This window comes from Melospiza georgiana, chromosome 6 (genome assembly GCF_028018845.1).
Source record: "Melospiza georgiana isolate bMelGeo1 chromosome 6, bMelGeo1.pri, whole genome shotgun sequence".
In the NCBI taxonomy this organism is placed as follows: Eukaryota; Metazoa; Chordata; class Aves; order Passeriformes; family Passerellidae; genus Melospiza; species Melospiza georgiana.
Genome location: NC_080435.1, coordinates 999,036 through 1,020,535, shown reverse-complemented (window position 1 = coordinate 1,020,535; position 21,500 = coordinate 999,036). Strand labels below are relative to the sequence as shown.

The window sequence follows — 21,500 nt, the reverse complement described above, 5'->3', positions numbered from 1 at the left end:
AAAAGAAATTGTGCTCACCTGCTCACCAGCCTGGGATTCTCCTATGATGAATCGATCTCCTGGGCCATCAGCAGCTGTTAAGAGGGACAACACAAATGGTAAACACTGAACCAAAACAAAAGGTGGCATTATAAATAGAGAACAGGAGAGGAGCAAAGATGATATAATGTTCAGTTCTTCAGTGACTTCAGTTCTTCATGACTAAGGTTATAGAAGTTCTGTAAGGATTTTACATTTTAGGTCCATTTGAGGTGTGTTTATTATTTTGAAAAACACTGGTTCTAGAAAACAGAGTATTTTTAACTGAAAATTTCTGGGCAGTATGAGGTCATGTAAAGGAAGACTAGGAGGAATTACATTAAAAACAAAGATTTAAGGGTGTTCATGACACTATTGCAATACTGACAATTAGGAGTCTGAGATCACTGATTTAACAAGTATTCAGGACTTCCAATTTATCAAATCTGCATTTTTACGGGGACAAGGAAGGCACAATTACTAATGACATTTAAACTCCTGCCTGCCTCGAAGGTCTTTCAGCAAGTTGCATTAGTGGTATGACAGGCTTTACCATGGTGTAAAGCATGTGTGAAGCACAAGCAGCTCTGCCTTTCCAAGCACAGCAGAGTGCTCAAGCAAACTAAGCTGGAAAGATAGCATTTAAATCTGCATTACTACTAATTTTAAATCTGTAGCTGTAAAAAGTTGATTTCCTAGAGATGAAGTCTAACCAGTGACAACCTTTATCTTAAAAACTTTGGTTTAATTTCAGGAGCTCTGAATGTACACCTAGGTAACCTGGTATCAAGAAGAACTATAAGGAAGGATGTCCATTCAGTCTACGATTTATCACATTTGTACTCCTGCACTGGCTGCAGCTTTGCAGATCATTATCTATGGTACTTACCCATGTTTGAAGACTAATAATTAACTTAGCTTAAAAGCTTATCAAACAGACTAATCTAAGAGCTTCAGAGTGAACTCAAAAAGGACTCTTCAAGTAGATAGCCTTGAATAATGCATGTAATACTACTGAAAACAGTTGTTAGGCCTGCACTGAAAAAAAATGCGCTTGTATGATCCAGCAAAAGAAGAGAAAGAAATCCCTAATAGCTAAATTATTTTAAACCTGATAAAATGCTACTGAACTAGATTTTATTCCCCCACTAATAATAATACAGAGATAAAGTTTATAGATGATACACAACTGATATAAAGTGAGAAAAGGACAGGGATTTGGGCAGACATGTTATGTCACTGAGAGCTAATCCTTATATTTTTGTAAGAAGCATCCATTAATGTAGTCAGTGTTATCTCTGACTAAAAGCTTTTTTTTTTTTTTCCCATATCCAAAGATAACAGGTTCACAAGAATAATAAGAATAGAACGAAACAGTATAGAATAGAATTGCCTGATCAATTCAGGGCTAACCAAAATGTAAAGCAAATTATTTCCATGGTTTCAACTGCCAGTAACAAAAAAGATATTTTAATGTCACTAGAAGAAAGTTGGCTATTGTGTACAAATTTCAACATGGTGTTATGATTTAACCACTACCACAATTAAGTCACTAATAGTAAAATGTTTGATTCTGTATATTTTAAATTTCCTTCATGGACGTATGAGGTGAGCATTGTTATTCTTACTTTATGAAGGGAAAAACTGACACACAGAGAAGCAACTGGCTCAAAGTGATGTGGCACTTAGTGGCAAAGCAGAGTGTGAATTCAGGTCTCCTGGGATATTATATTTGCTGCTTGAAATGAATATAGTCATAAAGCTAATTTTATTTATATATGGCAGCTGCAGTATTTTTAAAGTAAGAACCTCTGCTTTTGAGGTGTCTCCATAAGAGAACATTATGGTAAGTTCTTCGAAAATTCTCTGATGTGATCAATATCTGTAACAGTTCAACAAAGTCAAATACATATAAAAAAATCCTCATTAAATCTATAACAGAGGAATAGAAGATGAATCCATAATTCAGAACCATATGTTCTGTTATTGTCCAGAATTTTAAATGTTTCCAAGAAATGCACGAGCAACAGAGGTGTACATCTAGGAGCACACATGGGTGTACATTTTCTCTTGTACACCTGTATCCACTTAAAAGATCTGAACTCAGCTTTGTGGCCTTCCTTCAAGACAGTGCATTTTATATAACTGTGACCCCAGCAATGATCTGTATTAAATGTAAACCAAAATAACCCTTGCTGGATCCAAAACAGGTGAATTAACATTAACATACTACATGTCCAGAAAGTGTTTACCTCTGACAGCGTAACCATCTTTTACTGATGCTGGAAATGGTGGCAGATTATCTTTTGCATATACATCTTGAGCAAGGACTCGCCCCATTCCATCTAGAAAAAAGAGAAAAGACTCTGTGTCATTACAATGGGGGAAAGGGGGAAATGAAGTTAACAGCTGTGCCTTCCAATAGATGAAACGTATGTGTATGGGACAGAGAGATCTCTCAGGCCTTAGATTTTTGACCCAACATACAGGAAAAAAGACTAGAGTCTGAAAGTAATGACAAAGGATTTGTTTAAGTCTGTGCTCCTGGTTATGGTGAAATTGCTGACAGTAGATTTGAATGCCAAGTATCCAAACCCAAAGGTGATAGTTCCGATTAAGGACCAGACAGAAAAAAAAAGTATTTGTTTCTTCAGGACTAGTTTTCCCCCTAAGATCTCTTGAATATATGCACTTTCTTTATTTTACTTTATTTGAATTTTTATTAAATTAAAAAAAACCAAACTTGTAAAATGACATTTCAAAAGTGAATCCTGTGCACAGAAGGTGAGAGGTGATGAATTGAGAACATTAACAATGAACCAGTTTTCATAAATTGACAAAGAAATTTGGCAATAGATTAGCTTCACCTAATTGCTGAGAGCATTTCTGCTTAATGGAGGGTGAGTGCACATAAGTGTCAGAATTATTTATATAAATTTACAGTGTTATAGTTCTAAATATTTTAATAGCTGTTTCAAACATACTCTTTCTCTTCACTTAGCAACTATGGCTGCTGAGCTGTAATTTGGCTCAGCCTCCCTGTAGAGACCGATATGAATTATTTCACCCTCAGTCAAGTGGCTGGTACTTTTATGGCATCAGCAAGAGCTTTATTTTTTAGTATGACATGCAACAGAGTGGAAAATATGTAACCTGGCCCTTGATATAGTGTGAGAGAGAAAGCAGATTTACTACATGTGTGATTAGATGTACAGGGAAGGGACACATGGGTCAGAACTACTGAGACTGGCTTGATTCCAGTGTGTCTAAGTAAAAGAAGGGAAGGCCTGCTCATAGCAGAGGCCTGCACCCAGTGTGCACTGTGGCACTGGAAGGCATTATCCTGCTGAAAGTATGATGGAGTGGGAGAATGCATGATTATTTCTGCCAGGAGAATTTGCATGGATACGTGCCTTAGAGATTATGGTCTTTGAGACATGCCAAAAAAGAGAAGCGCATCAAGCGTGATTCTTATTTTACAGAAGAGTTAGTGCTGCACACTAAATTGGCAGATTTTGTAAAAAAGTTCACCTACTTGATTTGAAAACGTTCAGCTCCAGTGAAGTGGTATTACAATGAAGATTGTGTTTTACTTATTAACACAAAGTGATTTAGTTAGCAATTAATTACTGTAACTATAACAATATTGTGCTCACATCCTTATGTATCAACTTTCAGCCTGAAGTTACTGTTCATGCTGCGTTGCTGAAATGACTATTGCCATGAAAATCTGCTGAAACCTGTTAAAACAACTAGAAAAGCACTTTTGTAATGGCCATTAATTCACCTGTGCAAACCTGCATATCAGTGCCTGTGATACACAAGAGAGAAGTTACTAGAAAGCTCACAGAAGCTTGTACACTTATCCTAAGTAAAAGAATGCAGACACAGACATTTAAATTATAGCACAGAAAAGGCAGCTATCAAAGGCCTAGTAAAAACACCCTTTGTTCACAGATGCACGAAATCTCATACCAAAGTGATACTTCCAATTTTAGCAGGCATGTTGTGCCTTCATTTTGCTTCTTGTCTACATGCAAAATCACACCAATTAGAGTAAAGTTGAACAGTATGTTCATGGCATACTGCCATGCAATATTTGAAAGGAATAAGTGGCTAGCCAGTAATGGGAATGAATTTCATTACAAGAAGAAAAATGTAAGAATTATTTGCTGAAGCAGCCTTAGGCGTTTAAAATGAAGCAAGTCAGTAACTAGAGGACAATCTTAAGTACCTCTGCAGTCTCTTTTAAGAAAATATTCTAAAAATACAGTTTGAGCCTATTTTGATTAATTGTAATTCAGAAAGATGTTCTGAATTATTTTAATGCCATCAAACTGCCCCTTATGATGCTCATGGCTTTCTGACACAAAATGGAGAATTACATTTAACTCACTTTTCAAAAGCGGGTATTTGCTAAGCTTAGGTGGTGAACCTGGTGCAGTTCCATGAAGATTTGATTTGATTTCTCTGGGGCACAGCAATAAGACATCTTGTACTAGGAAGGGATGGATTTTGTAAATCCTGCCCTGGTAGCACTGCAGTGTGATATGAAAAGTCAATGCTACCAAACCAATCAGTTAGGCTCTTGGACTAGACAAGAGTAAATGTGCTGTTCTCTGGCTAAAGCTCATAAAATGTAGATTGCTTCTGTATTATAATTTTATTATCAATTAAACTTCTGTGCCTTAGTTTCAGAATAATAATAATAATCATGTTTAAAAATTTAACCTTATGTGCCCACAGACCTATACTCAGATAACTGCATTTATTTGGAATAAAAGCCTAATTGGGGGCTTCATACCAGATATCAATGATGGCAGGTGGCAGATATGCTTCAGATGCCTTGGGTTTATGACACTTCCTTAAAATGCTTTAGGACAGTCCATTTTTTTAAAATATGAAAGAGGTTAAATTATCTATATGGTCACTGAGCAACACACCAGTGTGAAAGCCATGTTTCAAAAGACAACTTTAATAATTCTCTCCCTTGTGTTAGGAGAGAATAGATAGATCTGTGAGACTACAGCCTACCTTGACTTAATCAAGAATAAAATCAGGTCTGTACTGGGTATTTGTACAGAATAACATTCAGCTGCTTTATTTATGAGGATGAATGCTATGAAATATGTTTAGTTTTAACTAAATAGGTTAAATTAATTAGGTAATTAGGACTTCTGGAATTTTGCATATTTCACTTTCCTTGAAGAGAAATTGTGCTCCTCAGAAGATAGCTCAGAAACCTCAGTTGTAATTCAAGACACAAAATCACAAAGAAAACAAACACAGCACAATAGGGCTTTTCTAAATACAGTTTCAGACCTCCAGAACTAAATTTATACCATTTTCTGAAATTTGATGTATATTAAAAAAAAAGAAAAAAAAAAGAACCTGTTACTAATTTATCTGTATAACATTATGGTGATCTTTTAAGAACTTCTGAAAATGCATTTCCACCTTGGGATTCGTAGATACAAATTACAAATCTACAATGTAGATTAAGAGAATTGAATTTGCAGTATCACAGACACAGACATGTCCTTTAGTCTGTCTCCTATAGGCTCAATCCTGAAATTTCATATGATATACTTGGACAACACACAGTAGTAAAATAAGCATATACTACTTAAAAAATAAATTGCAAGATAAAATCTTGCTCTACAGTGCAAAAATATGAAGGAATTGTTGGTACAATCATGTGAACATTAAATCAAGAATCTGTCTGTGAACCTGCTCATGGTACCCTCAATCTAATGCTTGGGTTTTGGGTGAGAGGGAAGAGGGTCAAAACTAAAGTGACTCAGCAGACTCAGTTCATTACTTTTGAAAGAATAAGAGTACTAGGAATACCAATATATACATTCTGGACTCAGAATCTTTTATTTTATTATTCTTCTTTTATTCAAAGAAGAAGAATAATCCTACAGTACCTTAACTGTATCTGACATACCAAAATAAATATACGATGTGCTTATCAGGGAGGCAGATGCCAGTCTTTCATCCTTTATTTCAGGAGTTCAGGGTTACATAGGCATTTATTTGGACTAAATGTACCCAACACTGCAGCTCAACTTATTGTTCACAAAGGGCTGTCTTAGAAAAGACATTTAACTGACAGCTACCCAAAAGGGCCAGTAGTTATGCTCAGGCATTTATGCCTTAGTGCCTTCTAATCTGCATGCCATTATGAAAATGCAGGATGTATTATGCACATTCCTTGTTGATCCAGTATTGGTGCTGTCCTGAATGCAGGGTATGGAGCATTTTCTCAGAAATCCTGCTGCCAAGGCATAGAGGAGCACTGAACTCTGCCTGGAGTCACTAAATGCACAGGTGTGATATTGCATACAGTCTGCTAAATCACGATGTCAATATGAAGACATCTTGAAGGCTTCTGGTAGCACAAAGTTTTGGCAAAGAACATGAAAACTTTGAACTCCCAAGCCAGAAGACAGAATATTCCATTCAGAAACCATTTGTGCCTCTCCGCTCTCTGTAGCACACCAGTGTCCCAAATGTTTTTGCCTTTTGAGGTTTATAGTTCCACAGTCTCTTCACTCACCACCTTACTTTTGAACAACCTGGAAGGTTCCCTGTAAGATGTTTCTGCTTCCCTACCTAGTTTAGGCTTACTTGTCAGCATATTTCCTGTCATGGTTTTGTTATGTGCCAAGAACATCTCCCAGATAATGTCTAGGCTTGATGTAAGGAATAGCAGAAGCTTAGGGAGGCACCTAATAGACATTATGAATACAGTATTTCAGGAAGGAGGATAGTTTAGCTGAATAAACATGAGAAATGCCTTGCTAATTCCTTTTAGGACCAGAAAAATCACTTCATCTATCCCTACTTATTCATGAGTATAGATACAGTCACAAAGTCATAAAGTCTGATATTTTGCTTGCTGTTTGGTGCTTTTGAAGACAATCTCACTGTATAAATCAAAACCAGTTACTCTTTAATTACAAAGTTTCGATAGATGAAATTTAAAAGGAACTTATTTCAGAAAATGATCATGTAGTGTTAGATTAGAAAAGGAATTGTATTTATGAGAAGAAGAGGAAAATTCTGGAATGACTAGCAGGCTAACTAGAAACTGGAAAAAGAGACTGAGATGAACTGTTGAAGATAAAGACATGGAAAAAAGTGATCTGGAATCAATAATCACTTTGCTTTGATCATTAATCTCGGATTGGAAAGGGACTTAGTGAGAATCTTCCACAGTGAGACAACATAGGGAACCAATCACAGTAAAGCTTTCAGCTACTTGGCACCTACAAAAGTCCACTGAGGCATGTTCAGGCTGAGTACAATATGTTTCCTGCATGTAATACAAACAGGAAGAAAACAAATTCATGTATTTTATTAGTGTTCCATTACCGATTCCTTCAGGGAGCACCACTGAGTTCAAGTAACATTCTCCTAACTTTGAAAGGTTTCCCCTATTACAGGTATTTCCTAAAGCAGTTTCTCCTGGAAAAAGCACTGTTTCAGACACCTCACAACATGAATAAAAGAGAAGGAAGGTTGCCAAATAGAAAAGAAATCATCCTCAAGCTCACAAAGAATCCAATGTAACATACCTCTGTAATTGATGATTTCTGTTCCGAGCACTGGGGTCATCTCCAGGACTGTGATGAAGGCCTTGTCCATAGATGTCAATGGGAATGGAGACATGCGATGTCTTCTTGCTACCTTGGTAATGTCAACAGCACTGTGACCTGCAATGAGAAAGAACAGATTCATGTAGGCTATAGTGATGTTCATTTAAACCATTTTACTGAAACTAATCAGCGCTTTGGAGCAAATTAAATGAGTTAGTTATCAGTACTGAGCTTTCATGTCTGACCCTGGGAAGACACTGTATTCAACTAGAATCAAGAGAGTGTATGCCCTTATCTGTAGTGAAGAACACACCAGAAGTCTCAATGAGCATAAAGAGATAGGTAAATGTACAACAGAAGCCCTTCCAGGTGATGCAGTATTTTACACTGAGGATGATAATCTGAGACTAATTCAGTTCTATGAACTCAGGACAATTCACTCCGTTCTGTTCTGCACAAACACATTTCAACATTCTCTGATAAAGCACAACAATGTGCCAGTGAGCCTACAATCCAAGAGTGAGATGGGACTCCAAAGGTTTGAAAGGAAGATGGAGAGAGTAGAATGAAATTACTGGGCAGTCAAGGCAGCAGACAGTGTCCCCAGCTAGTGGGCAACGTACCCATTGTCGATATTTTGTTGTCACCACAGCAAAGTGTTTAAATGTATGATTGGAGTGAAAGCAGTAGGACAACCTAAGAAAGCTTGCTTTTCCTGGGTGTGAGGGACAGGTGGGGAGAAAATATGACAGAAATAGTTTGAAAATGAAACCAACAGTGTGTTTGATGTAATGATACTTACTGAGACATTAAACAAGGGGACAGCAAGCTTTGAAGGATTTTTGGAAGTGAAGATGAGCAACTGAAGAGAGAACTATTGCAGGAATATATAAACAAGAGCAACAGATATAAACTGAAAGATTCAGACAATTACAATTGCAGAGTATCTTGAAAGGATTTACCTAGAACAAGAAGGTATTTATGAGAGCCAAAGTGGATGATGTTCTATACGTGATATATAATGATATTCCTAAGTAATATGAACTACAGTACAGAAAGCATTAGATAATAGAAACTAATTTTTAATGACATGATTTTGCTTTGCAGTCACTACAAAAATGTCTCATTTGTTGCTGTACATGCCTTCAGATTCTGAAAAAAAAAAGATCATTGCTTCAAGGGTAGTCTTCTAATAAAAAGCAAGTAAAAAATAGCACAACAATCATGCAGTCTAAGCCCTTCCTTCAGAAGAGGAGGTTTCTTAATTAATCTATATATACAATACTTGTTCAGCACTAACACATGCTTACCTTTTCATGTGAGACATTGTTCACTAATTATTTTTTGGTATTAACAGAGTAACTACCTTTCAGAGGAAGAAGTAGAGACAAGTAAAACTGCCCACCTAATTCTTCCAGGAATGATTCTGGAAGAAATTCTTTGAACAATCTCTTTGTACGTATTTAAAAGATAACATGATGAAAAAAGCAGGCACTGTGAATTTGTCAAGCACAAATAATTTTTAATTGATTTAATTCTTTTCCTAAAGATAGCAGTTGGCATTTTGAAGAAGAGAGAAACAACCAATGACACAATTTCTAACTATATTAAGACTTTGCAAACTCAAACCTAAACTTCACATAAGAAAACTAGGGACAAATTATCCAAATTAAACTATTGTAAGGTAAAAGTGTAGCATGGAAATACTGCATTCCTGGTTTTAACAACGGGGATCTCCCTAGCAAGCTTACATTTCCGAGTTATCATATCTGTTTTTTGTTGACAACATCATTAAAGAGGAAAAGGAAAGCATTTGTGAAATACAGTTAAACTTCCCACACCTGCCTTTGCATAGAGAAAGAAACCCTGCTTTAACAGCACTGTAATTCCAGCAGACTCCACACAATACATGCTGAAAACCTTTTCCTGATGTTTTAAGTTGCAAAATATGAAGGAAAATGCTAAGAAAAAACATGTCACAGCAATGAAAGCTGAGGGAATTGTGTGGCAGTGAACAACCTTTATTCTATTGCCACTAGATGCTTTTATTGCTTCTAGCAGTAATTTCACTGCTACTTAAAACTCACTGTTAGCTACTTCAGGAAGTGACATTTCACCTCTTTAAACCTTAAAAAGTGAAAGAATTCACATGTTTTCAATGCTTTGACTGGTCCCCAGAGAACAACCTTCAGATTTACAAGTCTGTCGCTAATGCATGTCATTAGCTTAAGTCAAAGGTTCTGTTAAAATCTTCTGAGAAATGCATTCTCCAACATAGACTTTTTGGAAATAGTTAAAATTCCCTAACCTCTTACATCTTTTTTCCAACACCAAAAGTAACACCCATTATTTCTGCAAGCAAAGGCAAGAAAATAGAGCCCCTTTAGGTTTAACATTAGCATGAATAGCCTTTATGAAGGAGGGAAGATAGATGCTGGTGTAACTACTAACCTTTCTCTCTCCCATTTCTTCCTACAAACAAATGCTAATTCTTCTATTAGAGGTATCACAGATTTAAATAGACCCAGAGACAAACAAATTATTTTTTTAAATTGTAAAACTACTAAATGGCACTTTAATTACAAGTAAATGACATTAAACAACTCCTCAGACTTCACCAAGTTATCTTTCACTAATGTGAAATGTCAGGTAGATAGCTCTAAAAATAACTACTTATATTAGCTGCACTTTGTACAACAAAATAATCCTCTAGCTTTGAAGCAGCTAATTCAATTGGTTGCATAAGGTAGAAAATTCTTGACAGCCTGCTCTTTTACCACCAAAACAACTTCCCAGTCCTGTCATTATACATATACATGCACATATGGTGGATCAAATTTTAGACTAGAAAAGATTCTCACAACACAAAGAAAAAGATTTGTCCAAATTAAACTAGACATCATCTGGATCAAATGTGAGCTCTTAACCTTTGCACTTTTTGGTTTGGTTCTATGTAATCCCACATTCAAATTCATGTTTAAGTATGAAATAAAAATATGTACATTCAAGTTGAGAATCTCCATTTTCATTGTCTTTGAATGTTAATTCTTGCCCATAAAACCTGCACACACATGATCATTTACAACAAAACATCACAAACAACACAGACCTCCATGTCATTAGAAATACAACTTGGAAGAATAAATTAAAAGGTGACTCTCCATTAATACATGAACACTATGAGCTATTTACAGTTTTACCTTTGGAATGGATTTCTCTGGCTTAAGCTACTAAATTTCTGCTGCAAACCCACTTAGTCCCATCTCTGATCTGACTACCATTTACTGTCCTCTGAGCAGTCCTAGTTTCTCAATAGAGCTAAGAAGTTTCTGCACTTACTTGCTCTGAGGATGTTCTCCTTGCTGCTGCACCTAGACTGGACCTGCAGAGAGAGCACAGAGTCTATGAGCTACAGAAGTTAACAAGAATGCAAAATACAGAGATAAAATGGGCAAGCTCCTGGGATCTAAGACAGAGGCTATACATATTTTCAGCAACATTTTTAAATATTTTGCATGAGATAAGTATATTTAAGCAGAAGGGTATATATATGGTCAGAATCTGATACAAGCAATTTGATTCCACACCCCTCCCATAAGAAACAAGATGGTCTAAGGACAGTAAGTGAGAAAAATCAAAGAACAGTGCTTAAGATTATGTGTTAGGCATCAGTTTTCAACAGAAAATCCACATATTCTTATACAGCTGTAATTACAGTAGCTCTGAATCAAGGTCCTGTTTGATGATTAGATAGAATACTAACAAAAGTATATGATCTGATTTAAAATTCTATTGCTAATATTTTCAGGTATTGAGAGTTTAAAATATTTAGTTTCAATTATGTTGATTCTGAAAATGTTTAGTAAGAAATCTTCACAATTGTATAAGCAACACACAACTGTCTAAATGGCTCCTGGATGGAGCTGATAAATTTACTCTGCTGCTCCTATTTGGTTAAAAGAAATGCTATCTTCATTTTGAATTTTGTAGCGGAATTCTACTTTAAAAAGTAACTGTGTGAAAATGACATGGTTTCTCAACAACCCCTCTTCTTTGATGCCTAGCTACCACTGTGCTATTCCAGATAGATTAGTCTGACTACAGGGAAATTGGGCAATTCACATGGGTCTAATATTCTAGTAACACTGGATATTTACAATTCTGTTTACTATGCAGATTTAGAAAAGATTTTTTTTTTTTAAGAGTATCAGCCCTGTAAACATCACACAGTTGAAACTTTTAATTCTTCTCAGGCTTGAAAAGACAGCACCATGTATAATAACCTTGAAGTTGCAGGTTTTCAGATGGACTACTGTCAGGCCAGATGACTGAACTGGCAGCGCTTGAACAGAAAGCATTTTGTATGGACAAAACCCCAGGTAAAGTAAACTTCACAGGAAGACAAACCTCTGAGATAGCAAGAACTGAATCCTTCTCTTTTTTACTTTATTGACAAAGGTCTTTTAAATTTCAATGAGAATGCTAATAAAGTAAAAGTGTGTACATGTAGTGAAAGAAGTGGAATAGCACAGGTGATGCTGAGGGTGTAATTTCCCAGCAGAACATCTGTCTCTGCTGCAAAAGCAAAGGAGTGAATCCAGATTATCTTTCAGACCTCACTCTGGACTTGCAGTCACAGAAAAATTGCCTAGAAAGTGAATATGTATTATCTAACAATTGATGAAGAATAATAAACCCCCAACCCCTCAAAAGCTGTCTTCAGAAAGGAACAACCATTTAAGTCTGAAACAAATGGTGCCCCAGCTTCTAAACCTCTTTCTTCTGTTCCACAGCAGCTTGCCCCAGATAGATAGTCACATAAAAAAATTGGATTCTACAGCGCAACACAATCTACTTATTGTAATGGAATAACTTATGGAAAGTAATGTTGCAACTTAGAGTGGTTTATGGAGTCCTTCCCTGAAAAAAACTCTTGTTTAACAAAAACAAACAGAAAACCCCCACACCCTCCCCACTTCCCACCAAAAATACTATACAAGAAAACTGCAAACAAAATAGTAATGATGCCCAAATTTGGCCCAGAGTTGTTTCACCAGATTTCAAAGGCATAAAATGAACTCTCTTTGGAAGAAGTAAATATTTACGTATAATTTACCAAAGGACAATTCTGGACCAAAAAGGTGGGATAATGGCAGGAAAGAAAACACAAAAGAAAGAGAAGCACAGCTTGAGAGGGAGAGGGAAGCAGGATGGATGTGGCAAGGCAGAAGATGGTGTATGCAAAAGGAGACATGGGCCTATGTGTAAGACTACTGTTTAAAATGGAAGAGGCTCTCTTATTTCTCACTGAAAAACATGAAAAGAGAAAATGAGGAATGGACCTGCTGCAAAATAACCAAGCGATTCAGCAACTGTGGAATGAAATTCAGTGAGATAACACAATCCTAAAGAAAAAGGCAAAAAACCAAAAATACAAAACACAAACATTTGAAACAATCTTCTAAAACAAACTAAGTAAAATATGTGATCCAAAGGACACAGATAAAAGCTACTAGAGAAGGAGGAAAAATGTTAGCAGACAAAGACAGTGCTAAAGAAGTAAAATGGAAGTCAAGAGAGAGTCTTTCAACAAAGTGGAGGAACAGAAGGAGCCCAAACCCATAGCGCAAAGCAATGTTTGCGAATGGAAAACAGCTCCTTTGAGCAGTAATAGTTACTCTCGAGTTGTAGCCTCTATTCCTCCTCAGTTCATCTTTAAGCCCTTCCAACCTATAGTGGAGCTAGTGTATGGACAAAAACAAGAGATTTATAATGAACAGAGCAGCTGAGATTTGCAGATCAAATCTTCTAATATAAAAAACGTGCTGACAAAGTTTTGCTCTTAAAATGTCCAAATGACAATGGTAACAAAAGACAGCTGGCTTCACATACAGCCTCTCACAGGTCATTTTTTTAATTCTGTGCACACAGAGGACTTCATATTTACTTTTTGATTTCTTACACCCAGCCTAAAGTTTCCATGTTATCACTCACCTGATGGGTAACATATGCAGTATGAGAAATAATTTGCTTCCCACAAATTTTAAAAGCAGCTGTGGAAGAGGAATCCATGATAATAAAATAAAAGGCTTGATCAGCTAGACTTGATCGTTTCCCAACCTATGCTCACAGCTGCAGAATACAAACCATGTTTTAACATAACTGACATCAAAATTACTTATTACATAATACTTCTGTTTAATATGAATTGCACATTCTTATCCTAAATGTTATTTTTAATCAAAACTCCAGTAAAATGATTTTTAATAAAACCCACCAGTTCCCTAACACATACAGTTTTGGCAGCAGTGGAGCTTTTTATAAATGGGGTCATGTACTTTAAGTGCCTTTTAAAATATTAATTATTTGTATGTTTTACTACTTTGTTATTTGTGACATTTACAAAAAATCTGTATTCTTTTCACAGCTATTGTTAACTGAGGAATCCATGCTACATTGCATACAGTACCATGACTGACTAGGGAGAATTATTATTAGGAGAATTTACTGTAATTCTTCTCATTCACAGGTAGTTACAGAAATAAAACCTATGGCTGTCTTTTCTTTCACAGGGAAAGTATAGACTTATTGTTTGTCCATTCTACAGTCTCTTAACTCACAATCTGTCTTAGCAGAAGATACATTGGGCTACCAGCCAGTACCATTCCCTTGCATAGTTCAGACAGAATGTAACCAAACCCAAAGCATTCAGTTCACATTACTCTGTATTTTAAACAAATTGGATTTTATGTTCTTGAAAATGTAACTTCATAATGTTGGAATGCAGAGTAAGCTTTCTCCCATAAGCTGAAGTAGTAAATAGAATGTGAAATACAATACTCAAAAATAAATAAAGGGAATGGTAAAAATAAAGAGTCCTGCTGACAACTTTTATCTATTGGTCATGACTGATCTGAAAAAAAAAACCAAAACAGTGGCTGTACTAAATTGGATTAATTTAAATTTACATAATATGTTTTGCTGCAAATAAAAAACAGTCTAAAATTTTTTTCAAGAAAAATAGAAAAAGACACAAAGAAAAGTTCATGCTACGAGTGAAAAACTCAGGTGAAAAATAATGAAAAAAGAAAACTGAGAAACCCTTTAACACTCTACACCATGACTGTTAGGAATTGTTAGAGAAATTACTTACCTTTTTAAAGTCATAACAAGATTAGCACAGAGTATTAAGTCAGCTCTTCATTATGGGAGGTACAATTAAAAGCCATCGGTTATAATAAAACAAATCGCTAGACAAAGGTGAAGAGTTTCCAGCCCAATATGAAAAGCTAACTCTTACAGGAGTACATTTGAACTCACTACTACAACATGAAGAACAATTCAGAACAACGACACCAAAACGTGAGTTACCACCAACAGCAAGAGCCCGTTTGTCAGGAGCACAGAGCCTGCAGGAGGCTGGCCCGTAACCCGCAGCACTTATGGGGAAGCACATTGCTGCGCTCTGAGGGAGGCATGCAGAATGTGGAACCACCAGCAGAAACCCGGACACAGGCAGACACGGAGGACTGAGGTACAGCAGCGGGAATGAGCTCGCCAAGCTGTAATGAAGGAAGCAGGGGAAGCGAAGCACAGCGGCTGTTGACAATTTCAGAGCTGCATTCTCACTCTGCCAAACACCAGGCGGGCCTGAACGTGAGGGACTGCACCTGCTGCACTTTCTGCTGGGGAAAGGGCATAACTCATGCAGCCTTTCCTCAAAACTTCAGCAGCTTCATGAACACTGGGATGCGTATCATGTAGCTTCATGTACCTGGCTGGGATGTGGGAAAGTTTGCTGCTGCTGCTTTTGTTCTGCATGTGATTTATTTCATGACCCAAGTTCTGTACCATATACACTGTGCACGTGCCATTTGAATGGTCTCTGAAATATTTGCCTGCTTTAAACAGATTTCAAGTTACATGTGATCTGATTTATAACTGTAGGGGTTTGCAGTGTCTTCTGCCTAAAATACCTCCTATCCTCTAAGAGTGCAACATACATTATTCACTGTCTCAAAATAAAGAGAAAAGAGCAAACTAAACCATGAATAACAATGTCTGAAGCTGCTCTTATAATACTTAGACAAACTGATTTTGGCATGTTATTCTAAGCAATATCCATAGGGTTAAACTAGGAGAAAATAAAAAACCCAATGAAATATATTTTTGATTTCACTAAAAACACTGTGCTAAATCTACCCTGATTTAACAGGATTAATCGATTAATTATTATTAATGATTATCTCTGTTCTCTGAAGAACAGAGAGAATAGCTTTGATTGAATTAATATGGAGTATAAAAATGAAGTTGTTAAAAAAAAACATTCACAAGAATGCCTTGGGTTGGAAGGGACCCTAAAGATAATCTAGTTCCAAAAAAAAAGTGCATCTGGAATTGTTTACTTGACAAAACATTCAATAAGGTATGTGAGGTTTAAAAAAGTCCTATCACAACATGCAATCTTCCAATTTCAGGAATCAATTCTTATTCAAACTATGCTTTTACACTGAACTGAACACACAAGGTTTTAAGAGAATGCTTTATGGCCATCTGAATCAGAACTAAACTCAGTTCAAAACAACAGAATGATTTTTTCCTATTATTCTGAGACTACTTCTGAAATGGAAAGAAAAATGAGCACAAGGAATTTGACAGCAGCAGACATTACTCATTAACACAATTTTTAAAACAAGCACTACTGATGGTGGGATTCAGTTCACCAAAACTTAAATATGAATATTAAATAATGTGGTATTCCACACAAGAAATCATTCATTGGAGTGTGAAGAAATAAACAGAAAATTATTTCAAGCAAAATAATTTTAGGAGCAGATTTCTACAACTTATTAAGTGTTATGTTTGGTGGATGGACACTGAACAAAAGTCAATTTTAAATCTTGAATATGTCACTGTCTTCATCTATACATTACTGAGTTCTCTTTTCTAAGCTTTTTTCTAATCACCTACACTTTACATACAGGTTTATTGAATTTTGATAATTGTTTCCCAGTAGACTATGACCACACATATGGAATTCTATGGTGAGATTAGGGCTCATCCTAACTACTATTCAAACAGGACAGTGGAAGGGGATTGATGAATACACTGTAGAAACAGAAGGGCTGAAGTGGTTCCTTTTATAGGAGCAGTATGCAAAAAAGGTATTATCCAATATTTCAAATAATATGGATTGAAAAGGCAAATAGCAGTTTTCTTAGATTAGTCATCTCTCAACAGAAATTGACATTGTCCTGGAGAGGCAAAATCAAAACATTTATTTATTCTAGAAGAAGATTCAGAGAAATCTTACATGCCAACTAAAATTGCAAGCTGAACACCTCACAATGAGAAGACAGGAAGAATTGTGATATATACAGCAAAAAAAGGAGACAAAACAGCAAACCACAGTAACCTAACAGGAAAGCCAACTGGCTGCTACAAACTGGCAATATAGGCTTCATAGTTGAGAATTAAAAGAAGCAAAGAGGGATTTCTTCAGAGCAGTTTTAATGAAATGTTAACCTTAGTATGAAAAAAAATATATTTTGTGCTCTTAGGAGGGGGGAAAGCATACAGATAATGCTGTATGAGTAACACTGGAAAGATGGCACATTTCAGTGGTATTTTAGGGGTGGTTCAGAGCTTGTTCAAGATCACACTGCTTTTTGTTCAGAGAAGCTGCATTAATTATAACACCTAAATATGAAGAGATCAGGTATCTTGTATAAGCTAAATCCCATATTAATTCAAGTCATACACATTGCCAAATTTGTTCACAAACTCCACCATCTATTTCTAACCTCTGCCATCAAAATTCAGGTGGGATTTGTAAGACACAAAAAATCTCCAGAAATGCTGCACTTGAAAAAATGAAACATTCTACTACTTGTGTTACTAATTGTGAACAAAAGATTTTACTTTTTTGAATGAAAATCTTGAATATTCTCCAAATGCCCTGGAAATAGTCTCCAGTTTCAGAAGCAGATAGTGTAAGCAAAGGCAGAGAGAATAAGATGTATTTCCTAAGAGGTTCAAGGGCAAAAAAAAATCCTGTTATCCTTGTTGTTTGCCATAGAAATGGTATTTACTTGCCTATTCTCATATAATTTCACACCCTGGCAATTTGACTGACAAACAACTTCGCCTTATGAGTATGCATTGGATGTCTGAGTTATATCCTATCTGACCAGCTTGGACTCCTTGTCCCAGATTAACCAACTTTTTAAGCTGTTTTCAATCAGATACATTAGTGATATATAGAAAATTCTTTTCCTCAAGCACACCATAAATTACTCTCTCACCCTTGACTAGTATGGTTGACATTTAAAAAAGCTTCTTTTCTATTACAAGTATTTTGCTTTTCAATGAAATTTCAATTTTTTTTCACATTTTTATTTATTTACCCAGCAACAGCCAATTTCAATGCAGCATTTAAATAGTGAAATATCAACATTACTGAAAAAAAAAGGGAACTACTTTTATTGAATTGCATGAACCTTAAAATAAAATTTTAAAATAAATTCTTTATTCAAATGTAGTAAAGTAAAATTGGCAAGTTTAAGTGAAACAACATTTAGGGCAAATCAGTGTTATGTGGGCAACTCATTTTTCCTTTGACACAAAGGCATCATAATTTCATCATAATTATTTTCAGCAGGGTTTCTGCATAAGACAAGGCTACTTCATTTTAATCTCCCTGCTCAAAGATTAGTTTCATGTTTTACTTACTAAACATTATTCAAACTGTCTGCTAAATGGGTAATTATTTAATTCTGTATAGATTTCTCTGTTTGGCTTGGTTCTACTAAACAAAACCTTATAATATGCACAAAGGAATTTATTTTTGCAAAATCTTTGTGAAGCAGGGGGATGAGTTGATTTTAGAAAGGGGAAACTGAGACCCAGAGACATCTAGAGTAAATTTAACCTAACGTGCCTACAGTAGAATTGCAGAGATTAGATCCTGAGTAGCCATTTATTTCAACTGCATTTGGAATGTCCAGTATAGAATCACAGAATAGTTTGCATTGGAAGGGACCTCAAAGATAGTCCAGTTCCAACCCCCTGCCATGGGCAGGGACACCTTCCAGCAGACTGGGTTGCCCAGAACCCTGTCCAACTTTGCACACTTGCAGGGATGGGGCAACCACAACTTCTCTGGACAACCTGTTCCAATGCCTCACTACCCTCAACACCTCACGTGAACCTGCCCTCTTTCAGCTTTCAGCCATTTTCCCTCATTGCATGAGCGAAACATGCCGCTGTTAAAAAAATCTCTTTTCAGCTCTCTTGTGGTCCCCTTAGGTACTGAAAGGCTACAAAGGTCTTTCTGGAGCCTTCTGCTGTCCAGGCTGAGCAGCCCCAGCTCTTTTAGCCTGTCTTCACAGGACAGATGGGATCACCTCACGGCCTTCCTCTGGACCCACTCCAACAGATCCATGTCCTTCCTGTGCTGGGATCCCAGAGCACACGGGATCCCACCAGAGCAGAGCAGAGGTGCAGAATCCCGTTCCTCACCTTGCTGCACACCCTTCCTTGGATGCAGCCCAGGATACAATTGGCTTTCTGCGCTGGGAGTGCAGACTGCCAGTGTGGCATGACATGAAAATCAAATAATCTGTGTCTCAAGAAGGACACACAAAAAATGAATACTCCTGAAAGTGCTGCAAGATGTTTTTCCAGCAAGAACAATTAAGTCAGCACTAATGTGGAGACAGAAGGTGTGACAGAGGCTTCCTTGGCACCCTTTCAGGCCTTCCTGCTCCAGAAGGAGGAGAGATGGAATCGCCATTCACCACACCTGCTACTGCTGGGAAATACAATTCCATTTTCTTAATAACTAGTTATTGTCGATATCTGAATAAATGTCGGTGAGGAATTGGCAGAAGCATGTTTGGAATTTTTAGCATTACTGCTTCTTCTTCTATCTGCTTCTAGGCCTACAGCCTCCATCCTTTTGATCCAAGGTCTGTGGAGCGAAAAAGCATCTCCCCACTGAAGTGTGACTCAAACTTGTAGGCTAACAAAGCTTACAATACCCATCTCATGCTTACAATCTGGTCTTCCTGAAGGCTGACCACACTGGTAACATTCCTTGTATTCCTATGTTAAAGGAACATGAGCACATGTAAACAGGAACAAAGCAATCAAAATTATAAACTCCGTTCTGTGAGTCTGTGGCTTCAAAAGTCACCAATCAAATGAGCAATGCCCAAGGAGTCAGCAAAACCCACCCCCCAATTTCTTATATTTTTAAAAGCATCTTTAAAGTTAATTTTCACCTTTTGCTTGTTGGTGTTTACCAGAAATTCTGGTTGGTGATTTTTATAGTTATTATCACTCTAAAGTGAATGGTTGGACTACTTTTTTAACTACATGAGCAGGAACAAAACATGTTTCCCCATGTAGTATAATCATACCTTCTGTACTAGCATAACTTCAAAGAAGTTGATTTTAGGTAATATTTTTATTTGAGCTAGGAAGATTAAATTTGAAGGCCTTCAAGGACAAGAGCCAAAACTAGTAAACCCAGGGTAACAATAATCTTATATCTGGTGTATGTTATAGTCTCTCATGTATACAATATTCAGTCAAAAGCTCAGACTTGTACACTTTAAAGTATAAAAATAAATAAAGCTCTTTAAAGTTTAAGATTCAAACTAGGGAACAACAGCTGTAAGAAAAATAAATCTTCATTTCATGAATCCATCTGAATAGTAAATATCAGACAGGGAACTTGCTATATGGAGAGGTAGATTTCTGCCTTTGAGCTGAGACAGAAATACAGACTACAGTCCTCTGAGGAGAATCCTTAAAGTGAAATCAGAATAATCATGGATTAATAACATGAAGAATTCAGAGTATTCATAAACTACAGTAAAGAGAGGCTAGAACTGAGCAAATCTTGCACTAAAAACTATTATGAAACCCAAGTCAGAAATTATTTTTCAAAGTAAACAGAAATGCAAAAGAAGAAAGGGGATTTGCATTTCTGATTTTGCTTTGAGCCTCAAAGGCTCAACTGGATAAGATTCTTTTAGTGTTGTCTTGAATTTGGCAGTCTGGATTGCAAAGTCCAGCACAACAGCAATCAGGCTCTCCACAGCAGATATGCACCTGAGAACACAATAATAATTGGGCTGGGCTTGTAGCAGCACTGAATTTTGGAAACTCAAAGATAACAAAGGGAAATAGAAAATACTGTGGATAAGGACATTCATTCTGCCCTCCAGTTCTTAAAAAAACACCAACTTTATGGCAAGATGCTTAGCAACACAAGTTGTTTCCACATTAAAAGCAGCATTTGAAAAATGGGAAAAACAGGAAGATAAGTTAGGGAGCGCTCATAGGAACCCACTGACATTTGAGCTGTGCATTACTGATACTGACACTGCTGTGAATATCTAACTTGATTTCCATGTATTTAAACAGACTGCCCACTAGAGAAAGATGTAAATTAAATCACAATTGTGGCATTTTACATCAGTGATTTCTCCAAAAGCTTTAACAGCAGTAGAAGCTTTCCTCTACTTTAATTCATTGCTATTTCAGACTTCAGACTAATTTTTTAAAGATTCTATTACTGAAGCTGACTCTTCAGTTAGATTGCTTTGTGAGCTGGAGCTAGAGAACAGTTGCACTAAGTGTTATTACTAGTGAAACACAATGCAAAATAATGTCTGGCTTCTCAAACAAGTTGATTTAAGTAGTAAGCAAATAAATTCTAAACACTGTATGCTGGTGAGCAGCACAATACTGGAATTAAAAAGAAAACAGTGGTTCTCTAGAAAAAACCCCTCACAGTTATATATAATCAAGCCAATTTTATTGCCATACAGTCAAAGGTATGGTACAGCATAAGAAAATGGGTAAAAA

At 36.4% G+C, this 21,500-nt stretch overlaps 1 protein-coding gene across 15 annotated transcripts in view; it reads right to left on the bottom strand.

Moving 5' to 3' along the window:
- GPHN (gephyrin) overlaps window positions 1-21,500 on the bottom strand; it is a 261,241-nt gene that overhangs the window by 36,690 nt on the left and 203,051 nt on the right. For 10 of the 15 annotated variants that reach the window (XM_058027377.1, XM_058027381.1, XM_058027380.1 and 7 more), the window contains 4 exons: window positions 10,962-11,004; window positions 7,602-7,739; window positions 2,271-2,363; window positions 19-74 (listed from right to left, as the gene is read on the bottom strand). In XM_058027377.1, coding sequence (XP_057883360.1) covers window positions 19-74; window positions 2,271-2,363; window positions 7,602-7,739; window positions 10,962-11,004 — 330 coding nt within the window. Of the gene's footprint in view, window positions 1-18; window positions 75-2,270; window positions 2,364-7,601; window positions 7,740-10,961; window positions 11,005-13,300; window positions 13,364-21,500 lie in introns of all 15 variants that reach the window. The other 5 variants (XM_058027375.1, XM_058027378.1, XM_058027379.1 and 2 more) reach the window with 1 other exon arrangement.